Source organism: Miniopterus schreibersii, assembly GCF_964146895.1.
Source record: "Miniopterus schreibersii genome assembly, chromosome: 9".
NCBI lineage: Eukaryota > Metazoa > Chordata > Mammalia > Chiroptera > Miniopteridae > Miniopterus > Miniopterus schreibersii.
The window spans coordinates 6344601-6357146 of record NC_138118.1 but is presented as its reverse complement, the minus strand read 5'-3'; the positions used below and the strand labels follow the sequence as shown (position 1 = coordinate 6357146).

Here is a 12546-nt window from a genome sequence, read left to right as displayed (position 1 = left end):
GCCTCTACCACGTCTTCACCTCTCAGTGCTTCCGGCCTCTTCTCAGTCATCTCAAGTTCATGGGCTGAGGGTGGGGCTGAGGCAGTTAAGTCCGCTTGGGGTCATGAAAATGATGCACTGAGAGAGATAGTCTAATAGGACTGTCACATCGCGCATTGTCAGGGTCTCCTGAGGCCTAGTGTGGGAGACAGGTGTCGTGGGAGGTCTCCTGGGTTACAAGACTATCACCTAACAACGATGCTCTGGCGTCCCCACAGCAGGGGGCTCCCATCACCCCTCGTTTTTGCCTAGTATACCTGTAAATACGTTTCCAGTGCTGTCCACGCATTCCAGTTTTTCACATTGGGACCCTTGCTCAGGTAGATTCTGACTCTCTTCTCCCGAACTGGGGGCCACAGGGCGATATTGGCACGGCCTCGAGGAATGCCCAAGACCGTTTCGTGCACATAAACACACCAAAGGTTGCAGGTGGCCTCGGTGGTGTGCGGTGGGAATTCCCACTCCTGCCGCTGCTGGTTGCGGCCCAGCTCATGGACTGGGCCCCACAGCCCCTTGGTTCTGATGAGTTTCTCATTGATGAGCTCCTGCACCGATTCCAGGTGGCACATGATGGGGTACCCTGCGTGCATCCAGCCTGTGGGACAGGGGAGGGAGGAGGGTTAGAGTGCTCCCCACACATCCCACAAAGTTCTTCTCTGTTTTGCATCTCCCAAAATACCCAGTGGCCCCGATGACTTCCGGAGCCCTGTCCTGCTCAGAAGGCAATGCAAACCCAGACCCTCCTGGGCCTTCCTCCTCATTTTCCGAGAGCTTGTGCTTACGGGAAGTGACACAAGTCCCAAAGCACAGTTCATGTTACTATCCAATTTTCCCATGTTTATGAGAGTGCCCTGCCCATGGGAACCCATCTCATTATACTCTTTTCTCAAAATTAAGAACTTAATAAGGGTGTCCTCTCTCATTATTTAGATGTGGAGTTGCCCACATTAACATTACTTTACAGTGATCACCTACGTAAGCAAGAAAACTAGGGTCTAGAGTGATGTCCATGCTTCTTTAATTTCTATAGAACCCCCTACCCCCAATTATTTAGGCCTCTTGGCCCACTGGTAAAATGCCATCAAAATATCGCTTTACATGTCTTCTTCAATGCCCATCGAGGTCCCACACAATGAGGTACTTAACCATTCCATAATCATAGGACATTTAAGTAGTTTCCAATTTTTGTGTGAACGGAAATTGCCGAGCCTGTGCTTTTCTAAAATACGCTTTTTCTTTTCATTTAAATAGCAAGGATTGCATCTTCTATGTCTTGCTAGAAAAGCATGTTCACCCTGCGGGCTGCCCACCGCATGGCTGTTGGGGGAAAGGAAGTCCCTTAGGGGCAGCATGCACAGGGGCTGCTTGGACCAGGGCACCCACCTACTGAGATCTGCACGTCAGCAACGATCCTCTGGGGCAGGCGCAAGGGGAAGGGCTCGGCGCCCAGCCGTGCCACAGCCTGCATCACCTCGTCCCAGAGGCGCAGCAGCGGCTCCGGGTTCTCCAGCGTGCGGAGGTTGGCGGTCGGCACTGTCAGGATGATGTTGTCCGTAGCCAGCTCTCCCCAGGGACCTGGATTCTCCTGGAGGCGCCTCTTCCACTCCTCCTGGGATGTCTCCCCTGGGAAGAGAGGCCATGGGCTTGAAACGCCCTTTTCCAGGTCCCTTGGGTTGAAACACATAACTTGAACCCCAGGAGGACACCAAGGTCATGAACAACCGCGTCCCCCCTCCAGCCTTCTTCTGTGACATCCCCATGGATGTGGTTTGGTCTGTCTCCTTGGCACCAAAGCTGAATTGAAGGAGGCTTGCCTTCCTTCCCTCCTCCAGTCCCAATCTCTCTCTTCGGGCAACAAACAGCCCCCATGACCCGTCCCCCCAGCTCTGCCGGCCCCAGGGTTCGGCCCACGGCCCCCACTCACCCAGCTTGTAGAATGGGGCATGCACAGCCCCCTTCACAGTGACGGGCACGGAGCCCAGCTTGCTGCTCTGGGGCACAATGATGTAGAGGAGGCCGCCCCAGAGGCAGGTGATCGATTTCGTGGGCTTGTCCAAGCAGCACCGGTTGATCACCAGTGGGCCCCGGAACAGCTTGCTGGCCCTGGTCAGGTCGTCAGTGTGGCAGCCAATCTGTACCTGGAGCAGAGAGATCCCCCCACGGAGTCAGCTCGGGGTGCGTGCGGTGGGAGAGTATAGCACCCATGAGGTGGGGACAGGAAGGGCACAGGGCTATGTGACCCCAGCCTTCCTCCCGTCTATGAACCGTGTGCGCTAAACCTATGGATTTGCATCAGCCCTCAGGGGGTATGGACCGAATCGTGTGCAAATATCTTCCCAGGGGAGTCACACAGCCCACTAGGGTGATGCTGAGACGCTGATGTGAGGGGCCCCAGGTGTTCCACGGCGGGGACTCCGGTGTTGGTAACAGGGTGGAGGGGGTCCGGCGGTGTGACCTGCTGATGTAGTGGAGGGTTGATTCAGTTCCTCCCAATTTCCGAGGCCCTCCTTCCTGGGCTGATGGAGTGACCCAGGAATTGGAGTCACTCCTCAGAGTCCTGGAATTGTTTTCTGGGTTTATGCTAATCAAGTTCCAGGATAGATGCAGGCAGAGGATAGGTCCTAATTGTCACAGCGACCCCCAAGGGAGACAGAGCAGTACGGCAACTTAATTTGTGACTAGGGTGTGTGTATGTGCAAGTGACAGAGCTGAGAGGGGACAGGGCCAGCAAGGAACAGACTTTGGCGTCCCACGGAGAAGCCGGAGTCAGAAGAGCCGTAAGCTACAGCGGGGGATGCGTGTGGGATGGAAAGGGAACTAGGGTTTCCTGACTACCACAGCGCCAAAGCTAGGGCGCCTTCCACGCCGCACCTCGCCTACCCCCTACTCCGCGACATCAGTGAAACGCACAGCACTTCAGGGTGAGAAGGTGGTTAGGTTTGCGTCCTGGGCCCTGAAATGTATCGGATCTACACATTCAATCAGTCCATGAGCCGTTCTGCACCTTTGCTGCCTCACCCTTAAAATGGGGGTAAAAGTACTCGCCCCCTATTGCCCATAGGGTTTTTATGAGGCTCAAGCAAGATGCCGACTGTGGAAGCAAGAGCATCCGGGCCCCACGTTTCCCGGGGAGGGGACGTGGCCTTACCTTCAGGTCGGCCGAGGCAGCAGCCTCAGGCAGGGACACCTCTATAATTTGCCTTCCAGGTATGTACAGCCCGGTGCTCATCCAGCAGTATCGGGTGCCTGTCAAAAGCACAGGAGGACAGACTTCACCCCCCCTCCACGGGCCCGTCTCCGCCCAGCATCTCCGCAGCCCCCTCATGAGCTCTGCACACCTCTCCCCCCCCATGCAGCCCCGACTCGACTCTTGCAAACATTACCGAATGCCCCAACCCCTATCTCCTTGAAAGCTCATGGCAAAGGGTGGGGGTGGCCTTCTGGAGGTGATCAGGTCCCTGCAGCGAGCTAAGTCAGCAGGTCCCCCAACACTGAGCTCCCGCCCCTCGTTCCACACCTGGATTGTTGCAGTTGACCTCAACGGTGATAGGAGATTCTGAGGGGCGCAGGTAGGGGCTGCTGTACATGTCTTCGATTTCTGGGACTAACAGAGACAGGTCGCTTCCAGAGTGGGCCAGCCCAGTGGCCAGGGAGAGCATAGCACCCCTGCAGCAGTCATTGATGACTGGGTTCTCTCGGGTGGCCACTGGCAGGCGGTACCGACTGAGCAGCTTCCTCAGGAGCCGATGCACCGACATGTAGGCGGGGATGTCTTCGGCAGGGATCTGCAGGAACGCCGCGCCGTCGGGCCCCAGCTTCGCCAGCCACCCCTTTTCCACATTCCCCCTCTTTCTGCCCATGATGACCTGGAACTCGGCCAGGGTGGAGCGGAAGTGATAGGTCCTTATCCCGGCTTTCGGGGTGCGGAAGGGCCCCGGATTGAGGCTTTGGCTTGTGATGCTGATGCCCAAGGGGTTGAGGAGGAGGTTTCCTGGGAAGCGAGCCAGAGGGGACACTCCGGGGTTCTTGAAGGCCCACCACCAGGCTTGGGCGGCGACAAACAGTCCCCCGCCCTCGGCCACAAACTCCTGCAGCTCCTTGACTCCCACGTCACTCACGGGCTCAAAGCAGTAGACACTCGCATCGCTGGTGAGATGGGGCTCGATGCTGGTGTCGATGCCCCCCACTGCGAGCAGGCCGCTCATTGTCCTCAGTTCCGTCTGCACCACGATCTTGCCTCGGCGGCCTGCGTCCAGCCAGCGCACGGCATTGAGCAGAAAGGGGCCGAGCTTCCCCACGGTGAACAACACCTTGTGGCCCATCACGACCACCCTGCCCCGGCCATAGCGGGCAGCCGCTATCACACAGCCGTGGTAGGTATCCAGCCCCAGGGGGAAGGCCAAGGCCCCGTGCACTAGCAGCTGGGATGGGAAGCAATCCGAGTTGCTGATGTCCAGCTCGGAAATCCCGTGCAGAAGCTCCTCTCTGTCCTCGGAGAGATCGTCCTCACAGCTGCAAAAGAGACACGGGTTCTTTTAAAAGAGAGGCCCTGCTTATGGCTCTAGAACAGCGCTTGGCATATAGAGAGCAAGCAGCAGCCTTACTAATATTTTTTTATTTTATTTTATTTATTTTTTAAATATATCTTTGTTGATTTCAGAGAGAGGAAAGGAGAGGGAGAGAGAGATAGAAACATCAATGATGAGAGAGTCATTGATCGAGCCCACAACCCGGGCATGTGCCCTGACCGGGAATCGAACCCCGATCGCCTGGATCCTAGGTCGACGCTCAACCGCTGAGCCACGCCGGCCGGGCAGCCTTACTAATATCACCATCGTTAGCTTTTCCAGGAGAGCTGGGAGAACCGAGGGGGGCTGATCTGAGCTCCCTGGGCATGGAGACGCCTTTCAGGGAGGAGGGAGGGACTCAGCATTGGTTCCGCTCGGCTGCTTCTCCAAAGGAAATCTCTAAGAAAGCCTCGCTGTGTTTACCCAACACTATGTGTGAAAGAGTCTGGATTTAAGTGTTAAAAGTGTCCGTTAGGCATTCTATAAAGAACTGAATGGGAAATCATATTTTCATCCTTATAAGGAGTCTTGTTCACAAATTTCATGCAATTAATTTTCTGCAAAAAAAACCCTCCATGGACAGCTGTGTTCATGCTGCTATTAGAATCACTGTTATCTCAAAATGTGGGCCAGGGGAGCTGACTGGCCTCAACTCTAGTGAGACCCTCCTGTTACCCGAACCCAAGAGGACTGACTGTCTACACCCAGCTCTCCACCCACTCATTGTCAGCCCACGGGGTGATGCATATCCATGCTCTACGGTTTTTCTGAGCACCATCTGTTCCTGTCCCAAAATGGAGATGGAGACTTTGGGGTTATTAGGTGATAAGGGGCAGAGTGACCTCTATAAGCTTGAGACCCCAGAGCTGGTTATGACACTTGTATTAGGTAAGGCTGTGGTAACTGTATGGTCAGAAGGCAGCTGCAAGGAAACACTGAAAAACAGTGAATTTTAACTTCTGCACTTAAGTCGAGATCACTTTTTAATTACTCATTTTGTATGGAGTGGGATAAATCTCAAGATTCACGTTTTTTCCCCCCCCATAAGGGTTTCAGAACCATCTGTTAAAAAGATTCTCTTTCCCCTTTGCCAAAAAATAATTGAGCATAAAACTGTGGGCCTATTTTTGAACTATCTAGTCTGTTTCATTCATCTGTGTATCTATCCTTATGCCAAAACCACAGTGGTTTGATTACTTTAGCTTTCTAGTAAGTCTTGAATTAGGTTATGCTAGTTCCTTTCATTTGCATACAGTTTTAGAATCAATTATAACTTTGCTTGGGATGGCATTGAATTTATATGCCATTTGGGAAAAAACTGACATCTTAAAAATATTGAGTGTTCTGATCCATCAACATGGTGTATTTCTTTAGATTTTATTAAATTTCTCTCAGTAATGTTTTGTTGTTTTCAACATACAGGTCTAGTAACATATTTTGTTAAATCCATTAGCATTTCATGATTCTGGGTCCTATTTTAAGTAATATTGTATTTTTCATTTCAATAACCATTTTTTGGCTGCTAGTGTATAAAAATATAATTGCTTTTTTAACGTTGACCTTGTCTCCTGCAACTTTGCACAACTCAATTATTATAACTTTTTTGTAGATTGAAATTTTTTACATAGATGATGATGCTTTCTGTAGATAAGCATAGGTTTACTTCTTAATTTTAAATCTCTATGCCTTCATTTACTTGCCTTATTGCATTGGCTAGGAACTTTTGTACAATATTGACTAAAAGCAGTGAGACCAGATATTCTTACTTGCCTTGTTCTCTATCTTAGGGTATTTCACCATTAAGTACATTCTTAGCTATAGTTTTTCAGAGATGATTCCTGCCACATTGAAGAAGTTCATTTTTTATTTCTAGTTTGCTGAAATTTTATCATGATTGGGTATTAAAGTTTGTTAAGTGCTGTGTGTGTGCATGTGTTGAATTATATGGTTTTCTCATTCATTCTGTTAATATGGTGAATTAATTTGATGTTTGAATGTTAAATCAGCCACATGTTCCTAAGATAAGCCCTACTTCACATGCCGTATTATCCTTTTCATACATTGCTGTATTCTATTTACAATATTTTTTTAAAAGAATTTTTAAAACCTATGTTCATGAAGCATATTGTTCTGCAGTTTTCTTGTAATGTCTTTCTCTGGTTTTGGTCCCAGAGAAATACTGGTCTAATCAATAAAGTTCCCACAATTTTCCTCCTCTCCTATTTTCTGGAAGAGTTCATGTAAGGTTAGTATTATTTGTTCCTTGAATGTTTGATACAATTCATCAGTGATGCTATCTGGGTCTGGAGTTTTTTTAATTGGGATTTTTTTTTTTTTTGCATTGTAGTTGGTTTTAAATAAAAATTTTTAAGTAAAAAATATAAAAGTTGACAATATAGTACAGAGAGTTCCTATATACCCATCACCCAGTTTCCCTAATTTGAACATGTTATATAATCACAGCACATTTGTCAAAACTAAGAAGTTAATATTGGTAACATACTATTACCTAAACTCTATACTTTATACAAATGTTACCAGTTTTCCCACTCATGTTTTCTAGGATCCAATCCAGGCTACCACATTGCATTTAGTATTGAAATGTTTTTAATTACAGCTCAACTCACTTAACATATATTTTCTTTTTCTTTTTGTGTCAATTTTAGTAGTTTTTATCTGTCAGGAAATTTGTGCATTTCACCCAAGTTGTTAAATTTATTGGCATAAAGTTGGTATAATATTCCCTTAGTATCCTTTTAATGTCTGTAGGATCTGTATTATTGTCCCTATTCCATTCCTGGAATTTATAATTTGTGTTCTCTCTCTTATTGTCGTAACCAGTATACTTAAAGATTTATCATATATATTTTTTTCTGCTAACCAGCTTTTGGTTTTATTGTTTTTTTCTATTGTTTTTCTATTTCCTATTTCATTGATTTCTGCTCTCATCTTTTTTTTCTCTTTTTTTTCCATTGCTTTTTCAGAGAGAGTAGAAGGGGGAGAGAAAGAGAGAAACATCAATGTGAGAGAGACACATCGACTGGTTGCCTCCCGCACATGCACCCCAACTGGGGCCAGGGATCAGGCCTGCAACTGAGGTATGTGCCCTTGACCAGAATCAAACTGGAGACCTTTCAGTCCGAGGGCCGACACTCTAACCACTGAGCCAAACTGGCCAGGGCTCAGCTCTTGTCATTATCTTCTTTTTCCTTTTACGAATTTTGGGTTTAATTTGATTTTCTTATTTTTTAGCTTGTCGATGTGGAAACCTAGGCCCTCAAGCTTAAATTTTTCACTTTTCTAATGAAAGCATTTAAATTTCTCTCTAAGCACTGTTTTAACTGCATTCCACAAATCTTGACATGCTGTGTTTTCGTTTTTACTCAGTTCAAAATATTTTCTAATGTCCCTTTGTAATTTCTTCTTTGACTTACTATTTGTGTTGTTTAACTTACAAATATTTAGGTATTCCAGATATGCTCATGTTATTGATTTCTAACTTCATGCCGCTGTGATCAGGATGTACAATGCATGATTTCAATCCTTCTACTCTCGTCGAGACGTTTTATGGCTTAACATATGGTCTTGCTTCATGAATATTCCATGTGCACTTAAAAAGAATGTGCATTCTGCTGTTGTAACCTTGTTCACAGTTTACACATCCAAAAATTAACACGGAATCAACAAATATGGGGGAAAATCACTTTAAACAAAAATAGGACCAAAGGAACAGACTGCTTTCTATGCTCTGCGTGCAGTATATTCTGAGAACAGCAACAGCAACAAAAAAAAAACTACAAAAAAAATCTTGGGCTTAACTTAGTGAGTTTGCTGTTGGTAATCGGATGGGAACAGTAACCATGAAGTTGTCCTGTGGGCACTGCAGGGCTGAGCACATGAGCACATACTGAAGTTGTTGGAAAGCAGGATCTCCCAATGGGAGAGGAAGGTACAGATGGGGTGGGTGGTGGAGGGGGCTTCTGTGGTTTGGGGTTAAAACTGGATGCATCGGTATGGATTTAGGACGAAAACGTATATGTTTCTTGGCTCTGTCTTCGTAGGGGTCTGGAAATGATGACAGTCGAATGGTAATGAGCACACCTAGATGAGCTTGGTTTCTAAATACCATGCACGACTAAAAGGACCAGGATTCCTCGAAGAAATGGCTGAATCCAGGTGCTGGACAGGAAAAAGACAAGGTAAACCTGCAACATCTTGATCTTTCAAAAGTCAAGTACTAAAGAACTGATGGAGCGTGCCAGAGGGCTCAGGACTCAGCTTAGAGGGGATTTTAACTTGCCAAATTTGGGACGATTGGGCCTTGAAAAAATACCAACTATAAATAAATTATAACACATTTGCTTTCTTTAAAAAAAAGGGTCCATGAGTAGTACTAAAACAAACGAAATTTAAAAGCAACCACAGGGCCACAACAAATGTTATGAGGGTGGGGAGGGAAAGCTCATCCAGAGAGAAGCATGCACCCAGTTCTGGGAGGCACCTAGGAGTAAACCTACACTCTGCTGGGGCAAGTCCTGGAGTGTCAGGCTGCTCTGGGCTCCCAGAAGAGGGGCATCTCGATTAGACTAGGAGGGGAGGCGCAGTGTCTGGAGGAGGGGACGCTTGACATGAATGTTAAGGAAGGAGCACAGGAGCTGCCTGAGTGGTAGAAGGAACCACTTTTGTAAATCCTGACAGTCACAGATCATCAATGGGTGATGAAACCCCTGCGTGAAAGGTTGTTGAACAGGGTATTAATAGTCTCGAATAGTCATCCCATCGATGAAGTTAGTTAAATGGGGGAAAGGCACTATTACAATAGGAAAATCTGGCAAACTCCAATTTAACTAAATGACCAGTTCAAACATCGCTAATAACAGACAAACTGACCTCAAGTCCTCCCAGTTTGATATATTGTGATAAACACAATGTCACCCGTGTAGTGTTCTTGACAAAAACGTTTGAGCTGGGTGTAAGTCATGAGAAAACAACGAGGCAAATCCGGACTGAGGGGTAATTCCACGAAACAACAGGGGGCTGGATGCTTCAAAAATGCTAATGTCCTGAAAGATAAGAAAGGCTGGGAAGTCTTTTGGTTGGATCCTTCATTTTTTAAAAAGACACTGTTGGGACAGTTGGAGACATTTAAATATGGACACTAGGTAACAGTATTGTTTCAGTGTGACATTTTTTGAGTGAGACAACTGTGCCATGGTTGTGCTGGAGGATGCCCTTATCTTTAGGAGATACATGCTGAAGTGTTTAGATGGGAAACGTCGGGGTGTCCAGAGGGTTACTCTCAAGTGGTTAAGCGAAGTAACCTGTCCCTGTGTGTTTCCATAGTAAATGTGACAAAATCTAACCACTGGTGAATCTAGATGAAGGGTATGGCTATCAATATATTATTCTTACAAATTTTCCCATAAGTGTGGAAAATTTTAAATAAAGAGCAGGGGGGGAAATTAAAAATTGCAAGAACAGAAAAGCTGTAATTTCCAAATAGTGAGAAAGAAAAAACAACAATTCAACCAATAGAGAAAAAATTTAAAAACAAGAAACAAGAAAGTATAACAGAAAACACTGAGCAAGATGACAGCAACTACAACAAACATCAATTTCCTCACCGATATAAATGAATTTTTCCCTTGTAAGCAACAAAGGCTCTCTGATTGCGTTAATCAGGTTGATGCTAAAAAAAAAAAAAATCTTTTTCAAAAGGATCAACAAAGAAAGTAAATAAGATAGGAATAGTAAATATAATGTTGGACAAAATCGAGTTCAATGTGAAAAATAGTTGCAAGAAAGAAGGATATTTTGTACCAGAGGAAAATGTACAAACCACAAAAAAATTTGTAAGTTTTTAGAAATCCAAAATATAGCTTTGAAATATATAAAGTAAAATTCAGTCCCAAAATCACAATGGGGATATGAAGCAATTGTTTGGGAACTCTTAGGTCAAATACTATCAATCCTATTTTAGTATACGTGCTGCCAAAGCTAGCACAAAAATATGAATAATCCAGTTGACCTAAAGGATGAATATAAAGATATGTACAAAATAAACTGAGATACTTACAGAATGCCCTCAGAAAATGATATCGTTACTGATATTTTGTTACGTCAGAAAAAATGCTATTTAAAAAAGGTATTTAACAGTGTTGTGGTTACATTTAAAAATTAGTCTTTATCTTTCAGAGGTACACTATTATCTCTTAGAGGTACACTATTTTTCTTGTCTTTTAATGTTCTTACATGTGAAGCAAGGTAATGAAATATATGCCTTATTAATAAAGTTTGATAGAAACTCTGGAAAATAAAAGTTTAAAAGTAAAAATCATCTACCGTTATCCCACACCCCAGAGATCTACCCATTAGCGATATGTTGGCCTTTTTCTTACGTAATACTCTCTAAACAAATGTTTAATGGTTGGTTACTAATTTTGTAATTTATTCAACCATTCGACTGTTCCCTATTACAAATAATGCTGAGCAGCACATCCTTAAACATGAATCTGATGATATCCCGATTATTTCTTTATTTTTCAAAGTCCTATTCAAAGAATCGATTTTTTTTTAAAGGCTTATTGCAGTTTAATTCACATAGAGTAAAATGAACTCGATTTAGGTGTACAGTTCATGAATTTTGATAAATGTATATAGTTTCGCCCCCCCCCCCCAAAAAACAGGGAGGGAGAGAGAGCTCAGTGCTTCCCTTTCCGCATCGGGCACCTGAGAGCTAAGAGCAAGGACACTGTGGTAGGGGGGAGAGGATTTGTTTTCTCCCTTTCCCGCTGCCCACTGTTCATTTAATTATTATTTCATGTACCCCTCCCTCCCTCTCTCTCTTACACACACTGTTGCACCTTGTACTTTCTCCTGCTTTCTTCATCTCAGCCAGTTAGCTCAGGAAAATCACTGTTGCCGTCCTCAGTTCACCCACAAGTCAGAAAATCACCCGCCTAACGTGTAAGCGATGCCGTGACGCACTGTACCTACCTGTATGTGCAACGAGGCTGCGATGCGATCTTACCTAGTGAGTAACCGATATAACAGCCCGTCGTCTCCAACAACAGATTCTGTCTACTTCCCTTAATAAATCAGGTTTTTTCTCTCAAGCGTTAGCCTTCAGGTTGATTTCATGCGGGCGCGCACATGTGTGCGTGCATCCAACACACACACGCAGACAGACAACCCAACCACCCGCCCGATCGGCATCACTGGTGATGAGAGGTGATTTAGGCACAGCCAAAGAACAGAGAGGTGTGGTTTTGGCAGGAAAAAAACACACAAAACATCTTTTAAGGCAACCAAGGGGGAGGGATTAGGCTGGTAAGAGACAGAACCATGGCCCAGTGTTGCCTTCCCATTCCTCGGGCTCAAGATCACTGGTACACTCAAGTTGGGCCCGCTTCATCGGCCACTATGCCTCTGGATAACGGTGTCCTTCATTGCACATGTGAGCATGGAGCTGCGGGATGTTCTGGGAGTTCCAGGCCAGGGAGAGGCCACCGCTCATTCATCCCATCTCTCTACCAACCCTGGTGTGCCCTCCGCACCCAGTCCTACCTTCCTCTGCTCCCACGCGTCAGAAATACCACGGCTGAGAGTTTTCATGTACAATACAGGGCGGGGCCTGGGGCACTTTTTCTATTCCCGGACTTCCAGCTTCCAATCTCTCTCATCCCTTCATCCAACGCCACCCAAGAGATGTTTACTGAGCACCGGCCAGTAGGGGGCGCGCAGGAGGCAGCCGATCAATGACTCATCATTGTTGTTTCTCTCTCTCCCTTCCTCTCTCTGAAATCAGTAAAGATATATTTTAAAAATAATAATAAATTTTTAAAAATCCTCTCCTAACTCCTAGATTCAGCATAGATAACTTGTGCCATCTCAGCTTCTTACTGCCGTCCTAATCCCACCTGGCCAGACATCTCGAAAC

The 12546-nt window shown here is 45.8% G+C and overlaps 1 protein-coding gene across 7 annotated transcripts in view; it reads right to left on the bottom strand.

Moving 5' to 3' along the window:
- Positions 1-12546, bottom strand: part of LOC308561874 (TRPM8 channel-associated factor 1) — a gene marked incomplete at its 3' end in the record, with an annotated part of 66512 nt that overhangs the window by 31959 nt on the left and 22007 nt on the right. For all 7 annotated transcript variants that reach the window (XM_081147413.1, XM_081147414.1, XM_081147412.1 and 4 more), the window contains exons 3-7: positions 3557-4551; positions 3188-3285; positions 1964-2177; positions 1423-1662; positions 297-634 (exon numbers count right to left, since the gene is read on the bottom strand). In XM_081147413.1, the coding sequence (XP_081003539.1) occupies positions 297-634; positions 1423-1662; positions 1964-2177; positions 3188-3285; positions 3557-4551 (1885 nt within the window). The remainder of the gene's footprint in view (positions 1-296; positions 635-1422; positions 1663-1963; positions 2178-3187; positions 3286-3556; positions 4552-12546) is intronic.